Source organism: Mycteria americana, chromosome 6, assembly GCF_035582795.1.
Source record: "Mycteria americana isolate JAX WOST 10 ecotype Jacksonville Zoo and Gardens chromosome 6, USCA_MyAme_1.0, whole genome shotgun sequence".
Classification (NCBI taxonomy): domain Eukaryota; kingdom Metazoa; phylum Chordata; class Aves; order Ciconiiformes; family Ciconiidae; genus Mycteria; species Mycteria americana.
Window position 1 is genome coordinate 42066878 of NC_134370.1, and position 23729 is coordinate 42090606.

General features: G+C 42.1%; 1 protein-coding gene across 2 annotated transcripts; it reads left to right on the plus strand.

Annotated features, from left to right (window-relative positions):
- Window positions 1-2109: 2109 nt before the first annotated feature.
- Window positions 2110-22075, plus strand: MINPP1 (multiple inositol-polyphosphate phosphatase 1). 2 transcript variants are annotated; one of them, XM_075505465.1, is made up of 5 exons: window positions 2111-2695; window positions 2984-3172; window positions 4101-4198; window positions 6013-6146; window positions 20967-22075. In XM_075505465.1, exons 1-5 carry the CDS (start codon window positions 2146-2148, stop codon window positions 21364-21366), a joined length of 1371 nt encoding a protein of 456 aa, XP_075361580.1. In that variant the 5' UTR covers window positions 2111-2145; the 3' UTR covers window positions 21367-22075. The 2 variants fall into 2 exon arrangements, with proteins under 2 accessions (XP_075361581.1, XP_075361580.1); XM_075505466.1 differs by lacking the exon at window positions 2984-3172 and having other exon boundaries at window positions 2110-2695.
- Window positions 22076-23729: the final 1654 nt, after the last annotated feature.

Consider the following 23729-nt stretch of genomic DNA (forward strand, 5'->3'; position numbering starts at 1 on the left):
CAGACTTTGCTCCTCTTTCCTGAAGTTACCATTTCGAATACTTCTGATCTCTAAAGAGGAGACAGAAATTTAACTTAGGTTACGAGTGCCAAACCTGTCTGCCTCTCAGCACTGTATTTGTTTGGTACTTACCTACAACTGCCTGGAGACCCCAGTGCAGGAAAAGCAGCAAGCTGTGCAAGGCTCAGACGAACAGGCCACGAACAGCGACAGAAACAATGCGCTGTGACCAAGATGCAGCTGAAACAGAGCCTCAACAGAACAACTGAGTGCATTACCTCTCAAGTAAGATTAATTTGTTGACAGCTGACATACATGCTGCTAGGTATTAAAGAGATCACAAATCCAACCCCTTATTGGTTGCATCTCTATGAAACATATAGAACAAAATCCTTGCTGTCAACAATTTTTTCTAGATACCCTAAAAGTCTCCATTATGCTTGGTAAGAAGCAACCTTTCACACTATAGAGGGTTGAGCCAAAGCCTTCAGCAAGACAATTTACTTTGCATACTGTACTATTTCCTTTCCCAAAGCCACCAGGAAACATGGCAAGTAGCCCTGCACGATATCACTGTGAGACAGCTAAGTCACACCACTCTGGTTTAACACAGAGAGCCCAGAAGCTTTAAGACACTTACTTATTCCTATGCTTTTCTTTCTCCTTTCTCTCTCAGCTTTAAAGGCTTTGCCTATCCTAACTGTTTGAGCCTTTGCATATCATTCAGTAACACTTTGTTTTGTTTATTGATGAGATGGGAGACAGGTGAGATACATACTTTCCAACAGAATTTCACTAGTGGACTAAATATACCATGAAAACCTATTTATTCAGTGAAAATTCTCAACTGTATAAGCAACAGCCTGACTGTGTAGGCAGAGACTAAAGTACCTGATCTTTCTGTGTTTAAACATAGGTCTCCCCAGGACATGCTGTGGGCCAAAAGCTAAGCCCTTTTCCTGAGACTTGAGATGTTTTTGTTAACCTCAAGCCTTGCTTCTCCTACAAATAACTCAGTTTCCTTAGTTACAAGCTGATACCTATTTAGTAGTGAGGGTTTTCTTGAAAACAGTTATCATCAGCACGGGGGATGTTTTGCTTACACTTTTGCCCAAGCTGCTTTATAACCCGATACGTCACCAGCGTGCTCAGGCTTTTCCACAGGATGCATCTTTTTATTCCTTGCTTTTCTAAGCCTTTCTAAGCTTTTCTGGATAGGTCATTACAATGCCATCATGCCGTGCCGCCAGCGATGCCAGTGGGATGTGAAGCTTATAACCAGTACTGGTGGCTCTCTGGACACCGCTTCTGGCTGGAAGTGTCCCCGGCTGCAAACTTCATGCTCCCACTCATTTGACTTTTCCACAGCTGCGTATTTCCACCTGAACCCGCTCCTGCGGGGAACGCATAAGCCATGTTAAAAAACCCTGATGCCCTGCACTGCCCTTGACCTGCAGTGCGGATGCAACCCACGATCCCCCTTGCAGCAACGCTGCCTGTACTTTCAAGTGGAATTCAACAGCTTTTGGGCAAAAAGAGCCAAAAACACCCTTGAAAGCCCTTCTCAGCTTTGCTTCCCGAACAGATCAGCAGGTGTGGAGAACAATGATGCAGCCCATGTTGGGAGGCCAAGTCCTGCCAAAGCAGGCACAAGGGGGGATGAGGATCAGGATCTTCAGCATTGTGAGGTACCATAAATGGGTCAAAATGGCATTTTTTTTCCTACGTGGTTGAAGTCCTGAGGGGAAATAGCCCAAGCTGAGGGGAGCCACCTTAATCTGAGGGGAGCTGCCCCCTTGTCTGGCAGGTGGCCACCCGAGGCAAGCATAAGGCAGGGACGAGAATCGGGGGCTTTAGTGTCCTGAGGAGCCATAAGTAGGTAAAAAAGGCGGGGTTTTAACACACGGGTGCAGCCCTGATTGAGGTACCCGGCCTGAAAGGAGCGGCCGCCCTGAGCGAGGCGGAAGCCCGAAGGGGAGCCACACGCTCCCCTCCGGGCCTCCACCTCCCCCCAGCCTCACCCGGGGCAGCCCCCCTGTCTGCCTATGAGCTGCCCGGGTTGAGGCGCGACCCCTGAGGCGCAAGGAAAGCCAGACGAGGCAGCTCCGCTCCGCCTCTTCCTGCGGGAGCTGTGCAGTTGCTGCCATGGCGCCGCGCCGGGCAGGCGCTGCGCTCCTCGTTCTGGCGCTGCTGCTGGTGGTGGCGAGCGCGGGGTTGAGCGGCTACTTCGGCACCAAGTCCCGCTACGAGGAGGTGAACCCGCACCTGGTGTGCGACCCGCTGTCGCTGGGTCCCGCCGCGGTCGGGTCGCGGCTGCCCGCCGCCTGCGCGCCGCTGCAGCTCCGCGCCTTGCTCCGCCACGGCACCCGCTACCCTACGGCCGGGCAGATCCGCCGCCTGGGCGAGCTGCACGCCCGCCTCCTCCGCCGCCCCGCCGCCGCAGCAGCAGCCTGCCCCACTGCCGCCGACCTGGCCGCCTGGCAGATGTGGTACGAGGAGAGCCTCGACGGGCGGCTGGCGCCGCAGGGCCGGCGCGACATGGAGCACCTGGCCCGCCGCTTGGCCGCCCGCTTCCCTGCCCTCTTCGCTGCCCGCCGCCGCCTGGTGCTGGCCAGCAGCTCCAAGCACCGCTGCCTGCAGAGCGGTGCCGCCTTCCGCCGCGGCCTCGGGCCTTCCCTCAGCCTCGGCAGAGATGGTAAGCCCGGAACCGCCCCCGCCTTCCCTTGAGGGACCCGCAGCGCTCCCTGAGGGAGCCCCAGCGCCCTCCCCGCTGCCCCGGGGCTGAGAGAAGCCGTGAGGCCAGTCCCATGCCCCCCATCCCCAGGCTGAGGGGGACCCTGCACCCCGCGTCCCCTCCCCTAGGGACACCGATGTGGTGGGGGGACTGTCCCCGGGAGGGGTGTCTGGGTGGCCGGGCCCCAGTACCCTTGGGGACGGCGATGCTTCCCTTGGCTGCGTCCCTGAGGCCCGCGTTTGCTTTCAGAGGTGGAGGTTGAAGTTAATGATTCCTTGATGCGGTTTTTCGATCACTGCGCCAAGTTTGTTGCCTTGGTGGAAGAGAACGATGCGGCGATGTGCCAGGTGAATGCCTTCAAAGAGGGGCCGGAGATGAGGATGGTCTTGGAGAAGGTCGCGAGTGCCTTGTGTTTGCCAGTGGAGGAGCTGAACGCAGGTAATGAATGCCTGTCACAGGTGGCTTCGGCTCTGAGTCTGGCTGAGAACAACTTCCGAGACACTGTGTAGTTATGCAGAATAGATAATTTAAAATATGCTGTAAATTGGAGACGCAGTCTCTAATTAAATGCATAAGGCTGCAGATGTGTATTGGTGTTGCAGTAATGAATGCTTGTTAGTCAGTGGTCAGATGAAAAAGATGTTTGAAAATATCTTTTGTACAGATGAAATCAACTTTGTTTGGAGGGATACAAGTGTGTTATTCTTTTAATTCTGCTTTGCTGAGCAGATGTAGCTTTTGTAAAACCTGTTATAATTCAAACGCACAAATAACCTCAGGAAGAGGTGGACAGTAGGTGGTCTGTGTTGTAACTTCACTTGTCCAGAAGAGAAGTGCCAGGTTTCCCTGTGTGGTCAGGTGGTGGGGGAGCCCCCCCAAATAGGTGTTGCTGTCTTTTTCCAGCATGTCCCTAAAGCCGCGATCCCAAAGTTGCAGCATGCTGCTGTTCAAACTCAGCCTCTAACGTGGAGGATGAGTAGTGGTAGTCAAAGACTGCTGTGTGTTGACAGACATGCCTTCCTTGTACTGCCTCTTCTGTCCTTTGTGGTGTTGAGGACGCACTAGCGATCAACACCTATAGCATGTACATCAGCAGACATGCAGCATTTAATGTGAAATGCTCTTGTTTCCCCCTTGTAGCAATGTAATGGAAAAGCTTGCAGTTTCAAATTTGGATTCTGCTCAATAATTCTGTTGAAAACTGCTCACTTTTGATGCTTGGCCTTTGGACTGGTGATTATTTATTGGATTACATTTTTTGCATTGCTAAATTGTAATTACATTTTGTTTTAGAGGCAAGTTGAGGGAAAGTTGCTACTCGTGTAGCAGTGGTTTATCTTTTGCTTGCTTGTTGGATTTATTGCAGATCTTGTTCAAGTGGCTTTTCTCACCTGCTCATATGAGTTGGCTATAAAAAATGTGACCTCCCCATGGTGTTCACTCTTCAGTGAAGAAGATGCCAAGGTAGGTGCTAAATGGGAGAGAGATTTGAGAAGCCTTCAAAAGATGCCTTAGTGTTCAGATATAACTCTTTGCACAGTCAGAAGTTGTAAGTTCTGTGCCCCTTATTCTTCAGTCTAATGAAGCACTTCTTTGGTCTCCAAAGAGCTCTGCATTAATCAAGCAGCAAGACTGAAATACCGTTCTTCATTTAGACTTAAATACTGGTGCAGTCTTGATTTGTCCTGATTAAAACGGTCTTTTTCCTATTGTGCTTAATTCTTCTGTGCTTTTATTTCTGTAACATCAGAAATGCTCTAGGCAGCTTTGTTTTGCATAAGATAATCATATGATAAAATACCTTGATTCCAGAGGACATGAAATGAGGTATTCTGTGTCCTCTAAGACTCTGTATGGTTTTGGGGACTGTCACATCTCCAAACCTAATGTCTATTAATAAAACTAGTAGAACCCAGATAAATGAGACTTATGTTGGTTCCTATTCTTTCAAAAAGTACCTGATGTACTCTTTGAAGGGATCAAGAGAGACAGGGATTAAGAGTGATGTCATTTATTTGGTGCTCCAAATAATTCAGTAAGCCCCCCCCCCCCAGCTCTTAAGGAAACTTGGCACACCTGGGAAAGAGGGGAGGCCTCTACATGGCTAGGTGGTTGGCTAAAGGGTAGGCAGTGGAGTTAGGAGTAAATGCTCTCCTCTCAAAGAGGAGGAAGGTCACCATGGACTTCTGCTGAGACCTGTGCTGTTCCATATATTTATAAATAACTTAGCAGTGAGGTGGGAAAGCTTCCTGATTATATGGAGTTACTTGGGTTAGTAAGAATACGGAGTGTTTGAGAGGCTTGGCAGAGGGGCCCTGGGAGGGTGGATTGCACAGCCATAACAGTGGCAGATGGTGTTCACTATGAAACCATGTGTATGGGATAAGAAGTTGAAACTTCATATACAAGGTGGCTGTCTCTCAGATCCATTGTGCCACTGAGAAGTGAAATTTTGATGGTATAGATCCATGAAAATGTTGGCTCAGCTACAGTAAAATTAATGAACAAAAAAAACCCCCAAAAACCTTTAATGCTAAGCATTGTAAGAAAAGGAACAGGGAACAAGGAGATCATCGTTTGCTCTTACATAAATACAAGTTCTGTCTTTTTGAGATGTGTGCACATCTCTGGAATGTAGAAATAGACAAACTCCGTTAAAGGTATGGGATTGCTTCTGTTTGAAGAATGGTTAGCTAAGCTAAGGATCTTTGACCTTCGTAAGGCAAAATCAGAAGTGCTAAAAAAGCGGTGGATAATGATTGTCTTGTCATCTGAAGCACCCAATGGGTACCGAACGAAGCTAGCAGCAGGCAGATTTACAACAGACTGGTTTTTTTTAACACAGCCTGTAGCCAAGAGGCAGGGTACTATTAAGGCTAAAACTTGGTATGTTTAAAGAGGAGACTGGGTTATTGTGGGAGAGAATCCACTGAAGTCTATTAAATTTGTAGAAAACCACCTTAGGGCTCAAAGCCTTGGGCTGAAAATTGCTGGAGTCTGGGGAAGTGTGCCTGCTGTTTTCCCTAGTCCTGATTATGAGCGTGATCAGAGACAAGATGCTGAATTTGGTAGCTCTTTAGTCTGATCTATTATTGTGTCTGGTTTTATGCTGAAGTGGTTTCAATTAGAGCCTTGATGTTTGGGGGGTGGGGTGGGGGTCAGATTGTGTCAAAGAATTGTTGATTTCATGCAGTGTGTGGTAGTGTCATTGCTCCAGGTTGTGGGTTTTTTATTTGCCCTCTGTGCCATAATAAAAACTTGTGAACTCTGTAACTTAGGTACTGGAATACCTGAATGACCTGAAGCAATACTGGAAGAGAGGATATGGCTACGACATCAATAGTCGCTCCAGCTGCATTTTATTCCAAGATATCTTCCAGCATTTGGACAAAGCGGTGGAAGAGAGCAAAAGGTAAATAAAAAGGCTTTTGTGCTTTGGCTACAAGCTTTCTGTGGCCAATGCTGAGTTGGATTTAATGTGAATAGAAGTTAAGTACTTTGCTTCCAAACATAACACTGTTAGGAGAGTTTAGAGCTAGGAGAATTTTAATGAAGAGAATAAAATTTCTAATAGAGCGGTATTACTGTAAAGAGTATTTTTTTTTCTTCCATTGCTGCTGTTGTGCCCAGCTAACGCATTTCCATCTTTTAACTTACTGATCCACACAGGCCTTCAAGGGACAGCCAGCTGCTGTGTCTGATAGTGGTGTTCTCTTCCTGCACAGTTTGAGATGAGGCCATTAAGTTAAAACAATGAGCTTTTTGTTTAAAATGCCCTTGCTAAAAATCATTTGTGGCGAAAATGGAAGATTGTGGGTTGAAAGCATCCCCATGATACATTCTGTTATCTGGTTACTTGAGCACTTCAGCGTGGAAATCTTTCTGTGTGTGTTTGATTTGAGTCTCTTGCGTTATTAAAGCTTTCTGTTCAGATTAAAGGTGTTGAAATGTAATTAAGGAAAAATAATTATTGGAGATCAGTCCAAATGCTTGGTGACTGTAGACCAGAATGACTTGTTGCAGGATCCAAGTGGCCAGAGCTGTAACAGCAAACCAGCCTTGTTGTAACAAACCTGCTTTGTTGTAACTAGGGAAGGGCAGACTTCAGGCAGTATACTTGGTGCCCTGTAAGAGCAGGAGGAAGACACTTCTGTCCTGAAGTCGTTGTAAGTGCCTTGATTTGTTGCATGAATCCAAAAGCAGTAGTTCAGCCAGCCAGTCCGAGAACTTTTGTCTAGGATATTTAGTTTGCCATCCTTATTCTTTTACAGCAAAGCTGTAGTTTGGGAACAACACTGTAGCTGTAGGAAGATATTAGGCCTTAAAAGTAACTGTTAGTAGACTTGAAGATACAATAACCAGGTGTCTTCAAAGGATGGTGGTCTAGTAAAGTGGTTTGTCTTCATCTATGATTTGACAACAGTAATTTTGTGTCAGTGGAAGAACAATAGCGGTGGTACTCCATCCGCTGAGTTGTGCAGTCCTCAAAACTGCCTTTATAGTGTCAGGATATAACCATCCCTGTACTTCCTTAAAAATTAGAGATGAGATGCCTGTGCTGTTGTGAATTGTTTACTCCTATGAGCTGGTATCAGTCAGCAGTTGTGATTCAGTATCTGTTTGGTGTTGATCTTGTCTAATGTGAATTGGTATGATGGGGAGAAGTAAAATAGGAATGAAGCTGGCATCTGTTGTGGCATGGAGAAAACAAAGGCTTCACTTACAGGTTGGAATGTTTGTGTCACAGAATTGCCTGCATTTGCTTTCATGTGCTGGTCATCTATTTTTTTGAGAGCTGCTTTAGGCTTAAATGCAGTGCATTCATATGAGAATTAATTTACAATCTGTGTGCATGCTCCTCATGCAAAATGAGGAATCATAAATTCATAGTTCAGTGATCAATCACATGAATTAATACCTTAGCAGATAAGTGTGGAAATGTTTATAAAAGTACACAATATCAAGGATGTGATTGTAAGATTGTATAAATATTGTGCTGTTAAGTACTTGATAGAAACCAATTCGTAAATAACTTTAACTTATAACCAGCAAATTCAGCTTTGGTGGTGTTAGTTACATGTGGTGGATGTTCTTGCATTCCTAGCATCCTTGGGACTTTATTTCTATAGTCAATATATTAAAATAGATCTATGTAACACCCAGCAGAATGATATTAATGGCTTTGATATTTCAGAAAGAAAAGCGTGAGTCACAGATATTTGAAGCTGGCTGTATGTATTTTTTATATGATAACCTGTTCGAAGACATGAGGTTTTTTGCCTTTTAGTTGGCAGACTGAAATTAGAAGTAGCATTCACATTTTGGGTTGGAGGAACAATCCATAAAGTTGATTATAACCATTTTATAGCAGAGAAGATAGCAAAGAAGTTTTGTTCCTTTAAAAGTTTGCTGACTGAGGATCGAAGTTGGATATTAACAGTGGTAGGAAAAACTGCGTTAAGTCAGTTGAAGCATAATTCTCGGAGTCAGTTGGCTTTTTGCTGTCCTTTAGTGTGGGATGCAGAGAGAGACCCTATATTCATCACTGGAGCTCTGAGTGACACAGGAATGTTGAGGTTGTTTAATGTAATACATGACATGGTTTCTTTCATCTAAAGTGGAGTTATCACTAGGTAAACAGTACAGGTACTGTTTATCTTAATTATTTTTGGGATTAACCTGGAAAATCAGACCTATGTGTCTGTTTTTAACAGAGTATCGGCTTAGTATGCAAGAAGGTAAATGCATTGAAAATTTGCCCTTGAGATGTACACGTAGACTTGCATCCAGATTAGTGGCTTGATCCTGCTCTAATGATTATGTGAGCCCAGGAAGGGGGGCCGTACAGGGTTGGAAATGAGAGCTGAGGATGGGAGTGTACAGGACTCTGCTGCATTGCATGGCAGTGGCAGTCAGGGGCCTTTCTGAATCTTACCTGTGCTGTGCACCAGCCAGCACAAAGGAGACACCTCTGTTCATTTTGCCATGGGTTAAAACTTGGCAGTTGCAAATGTGAAATAGGTTTGGCTTTGGGGAGGAGTTGCTGTGAATGAAAGGCAGGTGGCTGGCAATAGTGACCCCTTTCCAGCCAAGCTGGCTTAAGAAATTGTACTGTCAAATGATCACTCTGGTATCTGGAAATTTCAGGCTTGTGTGGGAGTCAGTGATACCTCTCATTTTGGTAGTGGTGGAGACAAAGAGGTGGTTATGCTAGATCACCCTTTAAATAAACTTCTTCACTACATCCTTTCTTCAGCCTACTACAGAGCTAAATGAAAAATACATTAGGGCACAGGTCATTAACACCCAACTGTGAACAGACTGACAAGCACGCTGCTGTGATTGCCTCTGTCATGGGCCCTGTCTGTCCCTATGAACAGAGAAAGTAAGAACTGGGAATGAGAAGATCAGGAAGAAGTGCAGGTTAAAAGAAAAACAGACAAGCAAGAGCCTTAACACCTCTCTGTCCTTCTGAAATATAACTTCTAAATGCAGCTTGACTCATGTAAGGAGCGTCCTCAATTTTGTTTCCTTTCAGTGTAAGGAAGGAACCTTCCTTACCTTCAAACCACCCCTCTATGAACAGTGACAGCCTTTCAATTCTTAAATTATATGCACTAGTTGCAGCTGTGTGTCTCAACTGTGTATAAGATAACCCTGTAAGTTTAATAGTAATAATAATAACAATAAAAAAGCCATAGTTGACAAAATCTCGATAAATCAGAAGTATACATATAGAACTAGATCAACAGTCACTAAATTACAAGGTGGAGCAGGCTCCTTGGTGAAGAGCAGGTGTCTGAGGCAGAGCACTAAAGGACCGAGATAAACTTCATCCTGTCTTTCAGCTTTGGCTGCAGAAGTTTGGTTGCAATCTCTGGGGCTCTCATGTTGCATTGCTACCACAGAGGGAAGCAGATAGTGTGTTTATGCGTGTGTGTAAAGGATCGGGACCCTAAAAATCTTGCAAAATTCAAAGCTGGGTGAGCAGTCTGTTTAGTCTGCATCATCCTAAATGGGAACTGAAAGCTTCCGAAGTGCGTTGCCTTGTACAAAACGAGCGTGTCACTCCATCCCACAACGTGAGGTGGCAGTCTTAATGCACTGAAGACTTTAGTATAATCTGAATCGGGTAACCCGGTGCACTTAAGAATATGTGGAAATCTGCCACTGCCGATGTATTGGAACAGCTTGTGTCTCTTATGATCTAGAGAGCAGAGGTGCAACTAATGCTTTTTCATCTAGGGAGAGAGACTTATCCTGGATCCCATGGCAATATGAGAGTACAAATGAAAACAAGAAACCATACAAATAAAAAAATATGTCTGTGTTAATAGCAGTAGAAAATGTTTGGTTGTGCATATGTGTGTGCATGAGTGCCTCTTTTTTTTTTTTTAATGGTATTGTGCAACTTCAGGGCAACAGGTTAAATACTTTTGCAGCAGTTCATTACTCAGAAAATGAACCTTTGAGATGATGAAATATCTTTTAGTAGAATGTTGTTTCAATTTAGCGATGTTTAACATTTATTTGTAACTGGCTGTTTGCTTTAAAAATTTAAGAACAACAAATTTACTTCCAGAGCATTATCTTTGCTCCAAGTTCTCCTTTCTTTCTGGAAAGCTTAGACTGGGCTATCCAAAAGTAGAAAGGGGAGGATTTTTGTTCCAGCAAGAAGCTGAGGGATCTGGATTATCTGTTCTGCTCTAGGCTTGGCAGTGGAGAACAGTCTTGGCAATGCAGCATTTTTGTAACATACTTTTAAGTATTTCTATTCAATAGCTTTGTCCTGTTTTCATTCCCATTTACAGCTGAATTAAAAAGAGAAACCTTGCTTTTATTGTATCCCTGTTTCTTCCTTGAAGTGATTCTTGACCTTGCAATCTGATTGCTCAGCGAACTTAGTTGCCTTATTAGTTGCTTTGTTAAAGCTCACTTTTCTTTCTTCTGGGGAAAATATCTTCTGCTGATTCTATCCTTAAGAAAATGATGAAGGTGGTAGTAAATACCTGTTGCTAATTACTCCCACCTTCAATTTGCAATGCAAAAGTTTTCAGACATTTTTAGGATCTTTCATCATATGAATTCCAATAGAATTCTTGGTTTAAACTAGCAATAGTCTCTTCTGTGTAGGTCTTGCTGTACAGCAAGATGGCTTTGAAGGCTGTGAAAGGGATTTTCACTACACGATTGCTCTTGTCAACTGTCCCCATCCAGACAGCCAGTGGAAAGATGTTGTTGGAATATCTATTCAGGAAGCTGGGTCTGATGTTGAATTTATCAATAGTTGTATTAATGACCACTTACTGTTAGCACACCCATGCATGGACCCTATTCTTCTGCACCCTCAGTAGCATTAAAGTATAAATGTCAAGTAAAGGTTAATTCTTCAGTAGAAAGCATCTGCTCCTTGAGACCTTACCACAGTTGCAGGGGGCCTTTCAGGACCACATTCCTCCATACCTTCTTACCAGTCTGTAAGGAAATGTCATGGTCACATTTCTAGGGAGAGGTTGGGGGCCATGACTCTCTCTTCCATACAAATTTTCTTAATTACAAAAAAAAAATTGTATCACAAGAATTGAATGTAAAATTAAACCAGGTGATTTGTTGTACTGAAATGGCATACTTGGGCAGTTGTCTTAGTCCATAAAGCACTTTATTTTTGTGAAGACATAAGCATTGTGTTTTTCCAAAGTCTTCCTGCTACGGATAGAAAATACAGAGTCAGGCTATGCAACTATGTGGCAAAGAAGCTAATGGTGAAATACTCTTCACTAAACTGTTGGGTTTTCCCCCCACTGGAGCTTAGGCCTTACTGAAAGTGTCCCTGCACTTCATTGTATTGGAAAAACTGCCAGGTAGTGATACATGCGTTGGTGTTCACTTGCAGTTGTGCTACTATGGAATAATCCTTGGAAGGCTGCTCTTACCAGTCAGCATTTGTTTAAACAGTTACAAAGTGTCCAATTTCCCAAAGCTGTGGTATTTAGAGATGCTTCAACATTGGGATGTAGGGGAGCAATCAATGAGTATCACCTTACCTCAGAAGAAGCATTGAGTTCTTTGTGGCTCATATGTGGGCTACAGCTAGTGACCAAAACCTATTACGATTCTGCCCCTTCCCCCTGCAACATAGTGCTGATGGTAGGAATAACCTCAGAGTTGATGGGCCCCCATGCCTCCTCAAGAGGCATATCTGGTCTGTGTGTTGCATGGGACTCCTGGGACTGCCAGCTCAACCCCATTGCTCACTGGCTTCTTGCCTTTTTGGGAGACTTGGCACACTGAACTTGGGAGGAGAAAGGGGAAACACCACGGTTGCAGGAGGTAGCCCCTGTTGCTGCAGTGTAGGGTATGGATCTGTAGGAAAACTGTACATAGAAGGGATAAAGATGTGCATTCGTTTTCAGCTTCATGTTTCTGTGAGATGCCCAGGTGAGCCTTACATCTGTGATATGGGAGTGCTGTTTTGCCAACAGGAACTGTGGGTGTTGATGAGAAATCTGTGTATTTTGGTAGTTAATGCAATATGAAGCTGCTAATCTTATTTAAAAAAAAAAAAAAAAAAAAGAGCGCCTTAACAGCTACAGACTTGGGCAGGGGTGAATTTGAAAACTGGTTGTGGCACACTTCAAGGATATCAACTATTCATTATAGCTGTTTTATACTTTTTTCTTCTAGCTTCAAATATTTAGCAAGTCTGCCTTTCTTTCTTGTGAAAGAGAATATGAAATACCTGTTATTACTTGTACTGTCCAAATGGATTACCATAAGGCTCTGGAAATTGGGAGGTATGCTTTGTGCAGCCATCTCAATATTTAAAGTATGTGGCTAATGATTGAAAATACTAACCTAGCTGCACATACACATTGCAAAACATTTGGTGGTTTCCTCTGAGAGTAAGCGGGTTCAAGGTATTTAAAAAAAAAAAAAGACTTACTTGAATTTGGACATAGTTCAAGATCAAGTGAAGGTGATCTTTGTAGTTATACCAGGCTAAGCCATAAGGTAAACAGCTTAATTTTGCCAATTTATTGGTAGCTTTTATTGTTCGATGTAATTTGCCTTCCTCTTTGCAGGTCAGTTCACAACATAATTGATAACCTTTCTGCAGTCATTTAACTGCCCTAATCGCTCCTTTCAAAACTATGACTCAGTACAAAAGAACTCAATATATGATCTAAAAACAATTAACTGTTGAAAACTATCTTTTAATAGTACATGCAAAGGGAACAGAGCAAAAAGCTTCCACGTATGCAGTAGAAATGATATAACTGGAGTTAAAAAAACCCTTTTGCTCAGATCCAAATGGTTCAGTCATTTCTTTTATTAAAACTTCCTGGTTGCTGCTGCAATCCCATGTTTGCACAGTGCAGGTTCTTGGCACTCAGTGCATCAGAAGGTTCAGGATGTCCTGCGTCCCTTGGTGGAGTTGTAAACCAGTGTGTTTGATCGCCCACCCAGTAGCAGAGCAGCTCCAAAGGAGAACTGGGGCTATGATACATAGACATGTAATTTACATTATTTGAAGTGCAGGGCAGTCTGTAGCCAGATGCGTACTACATGGGCTTACTTCAAGATATGAAGTGGCTCTTGCAGAACCAGGTCAGAGGCATTGGTACTGTGCTTCCCAGAGGGTCCCTTTCTCAGAGGTTGTGGAGGTATGGGTGGCTCCATGTGGCTTTGTATGGGGCCACTTCAGGGGTGTCCCCACTGTGTCCCCTGGCTCTTTGGGGTACTGGGAGAGCCTGCGATGAAAGCTTCTGGACTAGGTGCTTGTCACCTCATCTGTGAATTACATAGTGATATATAACTTACAAAAAAAAAAAAAAATTGCTTGACTTCAGTACATCTGTCAGAGAGGAGAACAGATGTTGTGTGTGGTAAACTGAGCCCTGTAATAAGATGTTCATATATTCACAGAACAACGTGCCAGCTGTACAGTTCAATGGACCACATGGTTTACATTAGTACACCTGAAAAATATTCAGGTCTTACTTCATTTCCAGGAAATCAGAGAAATGGGATGACTTTTGCTAATAAAATGCCAATGTCTCAAACAGCAGCTTTGTATCATATTGTATGGTTGGTTTTGATAGCTCCATCTTTCAAACACGGGGCTTCTGACATGATTAAAGTGTGCTTTTGGGGGAACCAGGTAGACACATGAAATTCTCCATAGGTCCTTGTAGCACATTCAGCAGCATCACTGTGTCTGCATTTCTGAAGTATCTGTGTGTGTGTTGTCTGCTGACTTGTCTCAGATACCTGGGCAGTCCAGGGCACCTGCCCGGGAATGTGTCTTTTCATCTATCTGCCTAGAAATAGATATTTAAAGTGTTGGTTGTGCCTTTCAAACCTCCCAGAATGTACTTAATCTCATATTAATTACCTAATACTTGCTTGCTCAGGATTGTTCTGCAAAGATTTCAGCAACTTTTATAGAGTCATATCCTTTTATATAAGGAATTAAAAAACGAAGCAAAACAATACCTAGGCAACTAACACACAAATTAACTGATCTAACCAGAGTTCACCTTGGGCAGGAAGGGTTTGACAAGCGGCATGACCCTCTTGATTTGGTTTTGGCTCATCATGATGATTCAGCATTTAGCATCAGCACGGTGCTGCTGCAATAATGCATTTAATCTCTGAGGTACATGAGAGAAGAACGTGAGAGGTGGAATCATTCAGAAAGGAGCCTTTGAAACTGCAGAAGCTCTGAAGTGAAATGCAGTGAAGCCTGGTTAGCTTTGGGTGATTAACTCTTGCGGGACTAGATAAGAGCTGTTGCCTTTTAATCAGGGTTTTAAATGAGTCTTGCGTAGTCTTGTCAGCTTTTAAAGTTTGCCTTTGCCACGAGTGTATTCATGTATGTCTTTTTTGGAAAAGAAGAGAATTTTTATCTTGTCAGTATTTGTGGTGGCATTTTGTTGTGTTGGTACTGATTCTGGAAATGAATGAGCATAGCTGCCTTCTGTTCCACTATTTAAGGTGTAAGTCTTGACACATGAGGATTTAATACTGTTTGACAGATATATTTTTTTCTTTCCTTCTTCCCACTGGTGATAACGCTCTGAGCAATAAATACCACTGTTAAGTATTTCTGTTGCCCTCTGAGTCCCACCACTGCCACTGCATTCCCTGATCTCTGCTGTTTCCTTGTAGATTTAGGGTTCCTCCAGCTGTGTTTTGCAGAAATAAATCACAGGGGGAGGTGGGAGAGATGGAGAATTCATCCCATAGCTGAAAATAGAGGTTTTTGAGTCCTTTGTCCTGGCTTTTGTATTGGGGAGAAAAAGGACAGAATGTAGTCTAAGCTTGCTTGTTTAACAGTTGTTAAAACTTACCTTCTTTGAAGTTGTTGGAGGGATTTTTACATGAGGTTTGAAGGTTGGCCAGTTAAGGTTTGCTGTAGGAAATATTTCTTCTTATCCCACTATCTCCTGGGGTTTTGGGTTATCTTTAGCTGAAAGTCACATTGGTGCTTAGGAAATAATCGTTAAAGAAAGTTCACTTCAATATCTGAAGTGATGTGTCAGTAGTCCTAGGAAAAGTAGGAATGATCTACTGTTGAGGATGGGTAAGATGAGGCAGAAGATTCAGGATTAAACCCGAATCTGCTGAGATTAAGGAGAACTAGAATTTGCCTGAATGATAAATCCCACGTCCGTGCTTCTCCACGGTGCCTTTTTTTCCATGATGAGACTTAGCTTTTAGGGTTGTGCTGATGAATTGTTCAGCAACTTCTTCATTTTCAGCTATAGTCAGGTTTACTTAGAAGGTTACAGCATGGGCGGTTCAATAGCTGAAGTTGACACTTCTCCAGTGAACCCTGCTCATGTTCTGCCTAGTGACAGCCACTTCTGCTCATTTGGAAGTGCCTCATAAAATGAATATGAAACCAATCACCAGCAATCACTTTCAGACAAGCTCTTAATGTTTTATTGCAAAGTTTTACGCACAGTCTCTTCATCTGCCTTTAAAGTTGGAAATGAGATTTAATTTTTTTTTCCTACTGATCAATGTGCTTTCCCAAGTCATTTAGTAGTAAATAAAAGGGAGGAAAAAAAGTGAATTGAAATATTATTAGCAGTTGCCAGAGTATGATGTTGATAATTGTCTGATGCTTCCACGTGATGCTGAGTCATTAATTGATCATAAAGAAGATTAAGTGTGGAAATCTCAGGCCTTCTGTTTAATATTTTATTAGCCTGTGCTACTGTTTTGAATTTATCAGTGTTTTGTTGATTATGCTTTGTGCTCCTGTCTTTACTTTTATCAGAAATGCAGAGGCAGTAGTAACCTTTGCCTGTGTACATGCTCTGAAGAGGTAATCTTTCATGATTTCCCCATAATTAAAAATATCACTGTTGCTGTTTTAACCTTGATGGTGATTTTTATTGTCGTTATTAGATGATATGAAACCACATCTGAACTGGAGTCATGACCCCAGAAACTGAACAGGGAGTGCTTGAGTAGTCCTAGAAATCAGGTATCCAGCACTGGTGAGAAACCAAGTATACTGTGTTAAAGAGGCTATTGAAAACTCAGGATTGTATCGTATAAGGAAACAGTTTTAATCATTAAAATAATACAGTAGGATAGCTGTGAGTGGGAAAGGTTTGTTTTGTCTCCCAATGTGGTTTGGCCTGTCAGCATGAAACTAAAGCAAGTGAAATAAAAACTCAAGTTACAGTGAGAATGAGCGCCTTGTTTATTCCTTCTCTTGTCTTCATGAGATTTGCTTTCCTTGTTCTTTAAAACTTCTCTGTGTGTGTATGTGTATATGCTATAATTTGTTTCCTGTTTTGGAACCGTATGTCTTGCTGTTTTTTTAACTAAGAAGTTAACCATATTTTTTGTGATTTACTTCCATTTCAAAATTCCTCCTAACATCAGCTGGAAAGTAAAGCCAAACCTTGCTTAAAGCCAGCGCTGATAATCAGAATGTTAATTTTTTTTTTTTTCTTCACAGCTCTGAAACCTTTTTTTCAGAGGTGGGGTGTGTGTGTGAAATCCACTCCCTGTAGAGTGAATAATGCCTATGTAACACTTGTTTTGGAGACTTTAGCAGCATATTTACATTACTAGCTTGCTTGCTTAGTAAACTATAAAATACAGACCACCACGTTTGGAAGCAGGCATGTATATAAGGGCATACAGATGGGACGAAATGAAAATGTGCCGAGTTGCTACAGCTGGGTGATGCTCCCCCAAGAGTGCTAAAAGAACTTGAATGAAATAGCTGAAATAACAGCCAGTGTGTGTTGGTTTCAGCCAAGAAGCTTGTGGGGGCTGGCAGATGTGATGATTTAAAACCAAATAATTAAATAAAGGTAAAATGGAAAAAGCAGCTCCAGGAGAGAATCAGAGTTACAAGCCAGTCTACTAGAAATAACGATTGAAACTAGCATTGATAAGCACCTTGATGAATATGGTATACCAGAGTAGTGTCAGTATGGCTCTTTGAAAGGAAAACATACCTCTTGGAGCTCTTGGGAAGAGTCAGTAAGCATACAAATAGGGTGATCTGGGAGAGACAGTCATGATTTCCAAACATCTTTCAATAGGTTTCCTTATTAAAAGAAATCAAGTAGCCAGACTTAATGGGGAAGGTCCTTACATGGGTTAAAAAATGAATAAAAATACAAGAAATGGAGGGTAGGGATAGTTGATTGATTGACTTTTCCTCGCAGAGGCGGGTCGCTAGTGGAGATAGATCTGCAAGGATCTGGGCTGCTCATCATGTTGTAAATAACTGGGAAAAACAGGTGAGAAGTTAAGTGGCATTGCAAACACAGCACTTCCATTCAAGATGAGATAAATTGTTTCTACTAGTAGGATTGTAAAAGAACCTTATGAGACTAACTGGGCTTGAAAATTGCAAATCTGTGAAGTAAGCCACATGGTAAAAATGATCTTATTATCATCTGTCAGGGAGAATCTGGGATAATTTACTGCTCAGGAGTTGAGTTTTGAGGTTGTTATAGTTGTCTGGAAGTATCTTGAACTTCTGTAATCTAACTAGAAAAGGTGTTAGATGTTGTGAATTAAGAAAACAGAGAGCATCGTGGGTGCAGCATGGACTTGGACATAGCTTACGGTCTTGAGTATTGTGCATTTCTAATACTCTGATATAAAAGAATATAGCTCATTTGGAAAAGTTGTGGAATGACTAAGGTAGGATTTCTCAACTTGGAAAGAATATTACTGCAAAATTGTAAGTAGAAAGGATTAAATGGTACGTAGAATCTACAAATAGAAAAAACTAAGAGCAGTGTGTGAAGCTGTGCAACTCCTTGCCACAGGATGTTGTGCATGCTAGAAATGTACATGGATTTAAGGAGAGATTTGACAAAGGAAAGATTATTGAGAGGTCCTGCATTACATAGAAGCCACATCTGGCCCAGGAGATCTCTGGAAATTGCAGGAGGTCAAAGGAATAGCCTTCTGTCTTGTTCGGTAGGCATGTGTTTCTTGGTGCTGTTCCGATTTATTTACTGACAGGAGGGATGTGAATGTGTCCTAAAACCTAAAAATACTTCCCTGAAGGTGTGTGTGGAGGAGGAGGATGTAAATGAACTAGTCAAATGAGTAAGAGGAGGGAACAAAGACTGGAGGGGGAAGGGAGGAGAAAGGGGTCAAAGGATCCAAAAGCTTTACAGTTTTAAAATGAGGGAAGGGGTCATAAATATAAGGGGAGAAACATAGGCAGAACCACTGATTTTGGAGGAGCTGCAAGAGGGGCTATAGTGAATGTACACCTTTTGGTGCAGCAAAGGCATGGGTGGAAAAAAAAAAAGTAACACACTGCATACAGAACCTTTCTGTGGTTTTAATGCTTCTTTTAAACAGGAAACAGAGGCAGGTTTCTGATTTTTTTTTTTTTTTTTTTAGTGATGTTTTGCCTAAGGGCAGAGTATGCACATGTATGTGCATACATGTCTAAGGAGTATAGTCAGAAGAGTTGCAGGCTCACCAGGGAGCAGAACTGTGCAAGGTGTGTTTCAGACTGCACAAACACCATGGCTATATCGAGCTGGTAGTACAGAGCCCATCCTGTGGCCGTACTGAATTCCTGCTTATCTGATGAAAGTTCGAATCTACAGGCACAAGTCCCCCAGTTAACCATTTTTCAGTTGCTTCAGACTTTATGTTGGAGTGAAGGAAATGCCTCCTTTTCAGGCCAATCAAGATGTGTCTTATCTGTGGGTGGACTTCACTGGCAGGTGGAGCATTGCCAAACATCACTTCTTGTCTCATGAAAGCTAAATGTCTATTTACATGTGCTAGAACAAATGACCTGGGCTTCTGAGTGCCCCTTTGAGATGGTCTCAAAAAGCCATCATCCTTCTCTGGAGCAAGGGGCAGATTTTCATCTTGTCTGATGCTTCCTCATGCAGCAAGCCAGCTCTTATCTTTCCTTTGGTTGAACAATGTGTAAACCTTTTGTTGCACAAAACTGTCTTCGTTTTAGTCTTTGTTCGTGGTATGAATCAGTGGCTTAATTTGCTAGCCTGTGTGCAGAGGGAGTATAATCTTCTTTTTGACTAGTTGGTATTCTCAAGAATTAGTAATAGCAGTATATAAGTTATAAGTAATACCTGCTTATAAGTTGGACTAGTAAATTGCAGAGACAACTGTTTTCCTCCAACGCCTGGATTGCTGTCTTCAGACTAAACTTTGGTAAATGCTGATGTACCTTCCAAACAGCTGAACTGTATTTGGAGATATAGCTGGAGATATACAGCTGGCAATGTAACTGGAGAAAAAAAAATTGGCAGTATTTTGCTATCAAATTACTATTCTTGTTCTAGCACGATAGGCAGTTAAGTGCATTGGTGGTCATAGAGGTAGGCAAGAAACACTCCTTAAAAATCATGCACTGGTGGTGGTGTGCCAGAGAGGGAAGCAGTTTGTGTGTGAAATCAGTAATTTGTTTGCTTGTGCAGGCAATCATACAGTTTTAGTTAGGTCAGAGGGTAGTAGGGGGCTACTGTAGTTTCTTAATGGGCCAATAAGTTTGTACTTAGACTTAATTTTCATCTTGAAACTGAATTGTCACTGATCCTTTATTACGGCAGTTGGAAAAGGTTTTTGATCTAAAAATCTAGCAAAATTAATGGTGAAAACTTTAAAACTTTCCAGGTCTAAAATGATGATAATGTGGGGGCTTCTCTTTACTGTACCTTGGATTAATTTAGGCAGAAGCTTATTAAAAATTCTGTGTCATTTGAAGTATGTAGAATAGCTAAAGAAAAAGGGTATGTTTTAATAATAAATCAGTCTTTGAGAAGTGGATTGTGTCCTGGATGATCTCACTTAATAGTTCATTATGCTTTGTCATTCAGGTCCTCTTTGTGTCTGCCAGGGAACAACAACAACAAAAATTACTTACTCTAATCAATCCTATTAAACATAGCTCAGTATACTGGGAAAAGCTGTTACGTTTTAGCCGTAGGTTTGTACTAAAGCAAATCTGTGAAACTTGTAGTAAAAAATCTTATTTGGATTAAAAAAAAAAAGTCTTGGGGAGTTCTTCCAAACACAGCCTATGATGGGGGACTGGCTATATGTATTTGCAGTGGATCTGTCTTACAGAAATAATGAGTTACTGCCATGTCCTTGAGCCTTCCCACATGCTGACAGTGGAAGGGGACTCTGTCACATCTGATGAAGGGCTTGTCTTGGTTTGTGTGTTAACAAAGCCTTGCAGCTGGCTTGGTGATTTCCTGCCCTTCTCTCAAATTCCTGATGGGAAGAGGCAATGCTATTTTAAATCTTATATTTAATCCAAAACCAGTATATTAACTGTAGGATGGTCACTGGATCTTCCCATACGTGGGAGGAGCGCAAGTGACTAGGTTCACATAGGGAGTTGGAGAGATCTACTGAGTATATGGATGCACACCATTAATCTGTTTCTTGCTTTTGTTTACCATATTTATAATAGGCTCTAGCTGTAGCCTAACTACATTTAGTACAACTTCTTACATTTTTATGTAAGAGCCAATACCTTAAATTGGGACAAAACTTAGGAATTTGTATGCTTTAAAAAAAGTCTGTAATATACTGAAATTCCCAAACAGGTTTTTATCGGGCATTGGAGTAACACAAGTTCAAAGTCTGCTTCTTTAAGCCTTCACTGCTGACAGCTGTCTAACGTTGGTATGTTTGTTTTAAAGCACAGGCTCTTACTCATCCTTTGCGCTTTTTTCTTTTTTAGTTCAAAACCCATTTCTTCACCTTTGATTGTACAAGTTGGACATGCAGAGACACTTCAGCCACTGCTTGCCCTTATGGGTTTCTTCAAAGATGATGAGCCTCTCAAGGCAAACAATTACGTCAGACAAACGGATCGGAAATTTCGCAGTGGCCGTATTGTGCCTTATGCAGCCAACCTGGTATTTGTGCTTTACCACTGTGATCAAGTGAAAACCTCTAAAGACGAGTATCAAGTGCAGATGCTGTTGAATGAAAAACTGATGTCATTTCATCACTCGAATGAAACCATCTCTACTTATATGGACCTCAAGGACTATTACAAGGACATCCTGGAAAACTGCCACTTCAAAGAAGAGTGTGAATTACCAAAAGTTAATATTACTGCTATTGACGAACTTTGAGGGAATGAAATGGAGCGGGTGTTCTGCAAATTGATCTCAGTTCTGTTCAACAGACGTTGTGAAGAAGCACTTTTGATGATTTGCTGCTGCTGTGTTGACTTTCTAAACTTGCAAATTTGTCTCAGCTCAATGCACTGTTTATTTATTACATAAGCAGAATTATAAAAACAAATGCTATAACAGGGATGTTGCTGGGCATTTGTAACAAAAACATGATGCAAGATGAAGCATATCAGTATGTTTATATGTAGGAATAAGTAATTTCATTGGTCATTCCTCTTATGAATGTGCCATAGATGGATTTAAGAGCTGGGGCAACTTCTATTTTATCAGAGCTGAAGGTAGTTGGACTGATTCAGTATTGCTTTGCGCTGCTTGTTTTGCTACCTGCTGTTTTCCTGTGGCAGGCATGAAATAATTCAAAACTGTGAGCTTTTTTGCTCCTTTTCCTGAGCTTCTAGGAGGGAGAGGGTACATAATCCTTCTCCACAGCTGCCCAACTTCTGCCTGGACAGCACCATGGGAACATCTTTTTTGGGCATTTAAAGCAGGAGGAGTTGCAGTGTTCCTGCATGCATTATCTGCCTGAAAAGGGTCCAGGAGTTAAAAGTCTTAGTCATCATTGACCCATCCCACATAGCAAATTAGCCTCCAGGGTAAGTAAATTATCTTTAAAAAGAGGAAGTAAAAAACCAAAAAAAACCCCAAACAATCAAACAAAACCCAAAACAAAACAAAAAAACCAAAAAAAAACCAAAAGTGAGGGAGTGGGAAGTAGCCACTCTTCCTTTAAGGTGCTCTGGGAGATGCAGCAGTTGTTCTCGAAGTAATCTGGTGTGTCCTTTCACTTGACACCATCAATTTCTTGTATTAAATGTTTGGGCTAGGGCATTCAGATTACTCTGCTACGGCTATGAATGTCTTGGTCCTGTCCAGGTGCTGATAGTTTTCCTAGCATGTCTGATTGGAAGGGACCTCTGGAGGTCTCCAGTCCAGTCTCCTGCTTGAAATGGGATTGTTGCTAACCCTAAATCCAGACAGATTCTGGACTGTAAAAAGTATCTGGCTGAGACTTGACTTCTGCTAGCTTTAAGGCACCGAAGGTGGTGTCACTTATGTAGGCCTTATACATTTGATGTGCCACCTTGTTCTTGAAATGAAGCTGGTTTTAAAGAAACTACTTGCATACAAGTACTGGTGATCTTTTAAAGCAACTGCACTTAAAGTAGGTTCACTTGCTACTGAAAGTTGGAAAGTATTTTAGAGCTCTGCAGTGTGGCAGAAAAAGAAAAACTGAAGCTAATTGTCCAGAAATGTTGGAAATGCAGTGTCATAAAAATTCCTTCATCGCGCAGAAGGGAATGGCTGTGTGAACAAGTTGCCCCAAAGCAAATGAGGGTGTGGATTTATGGTGCTGGTAGCTCTTGAAGAGCATGCTCAAGCCCTATAATGAGTGTTCCAGAGCTCACCCTGTAAACTAAGGCACAGTTTGCTGTGTTTACTGGGGAGGGGGTGAAAGGTTGGTATAAGCAATTTCTGTGGAGACCATGGTTCTGATCACTGAAGATACTGATTAAAACTGGTGGATATTTCAGCATTAACATCCCAGTGAAATACTTGCCTGTGTTAGGTCTTCAGCTCTTTTTCTGAAACTGGTGAAATGGTTAGGGAGGAGTATTGATGCTGAAACAAATGTAGGAATATAGGTCAGGATAACTGTCAGCCCCAGCATAAGACACTTACTGCTATATCAGTTTTGCATGTCTCCTTTTTTACATGATCCAACCTTGAGACTAAGTCAACTGATCATAATTACTGAGAGATGCCTGTTACGAACTGTATTACAATATTTGAGGCAAGCTACAAAGAAATGAACCTTTGTTTAAAGGCAGTTAAGTTTGGTAAGCAGCAGATACAAGGATGAGAAAATCCACCTTTGAACAAATATTTTTTTTCTGTGAGTCAGTCATCCTGTGATGATTCATGATTTGAACAAAAGGGATGAGAGCCCGACTATTGGAGATAAATGGAGGATTTCTGTTTGTCAGTTCAGTGAGACTGATTTTAAGACATTGTGTTTGTTAAAAGATATGTCCTTCTTCCTTATGGAGGAGGAATAAGTTGCACTTGACTGCCTTTTTGATCATGTGCCAGACAAGGTGGAGGAACTAAAAAATTCCTTCTACAGTGAAGTGCCATTTGCTTCTGCATTACCAGGTTGATTGTATGCTTAAATTCTGTGCAAAGGGCTTCAAGGATGACTCTTCAGAGGCCGTTTCCTATTTTGCCTTGGAGTACAGGTCCATGATACCTCCAGCATAACAGATATATCTTCAGTGGCTGTCAGCAATTAACTGAAAAGG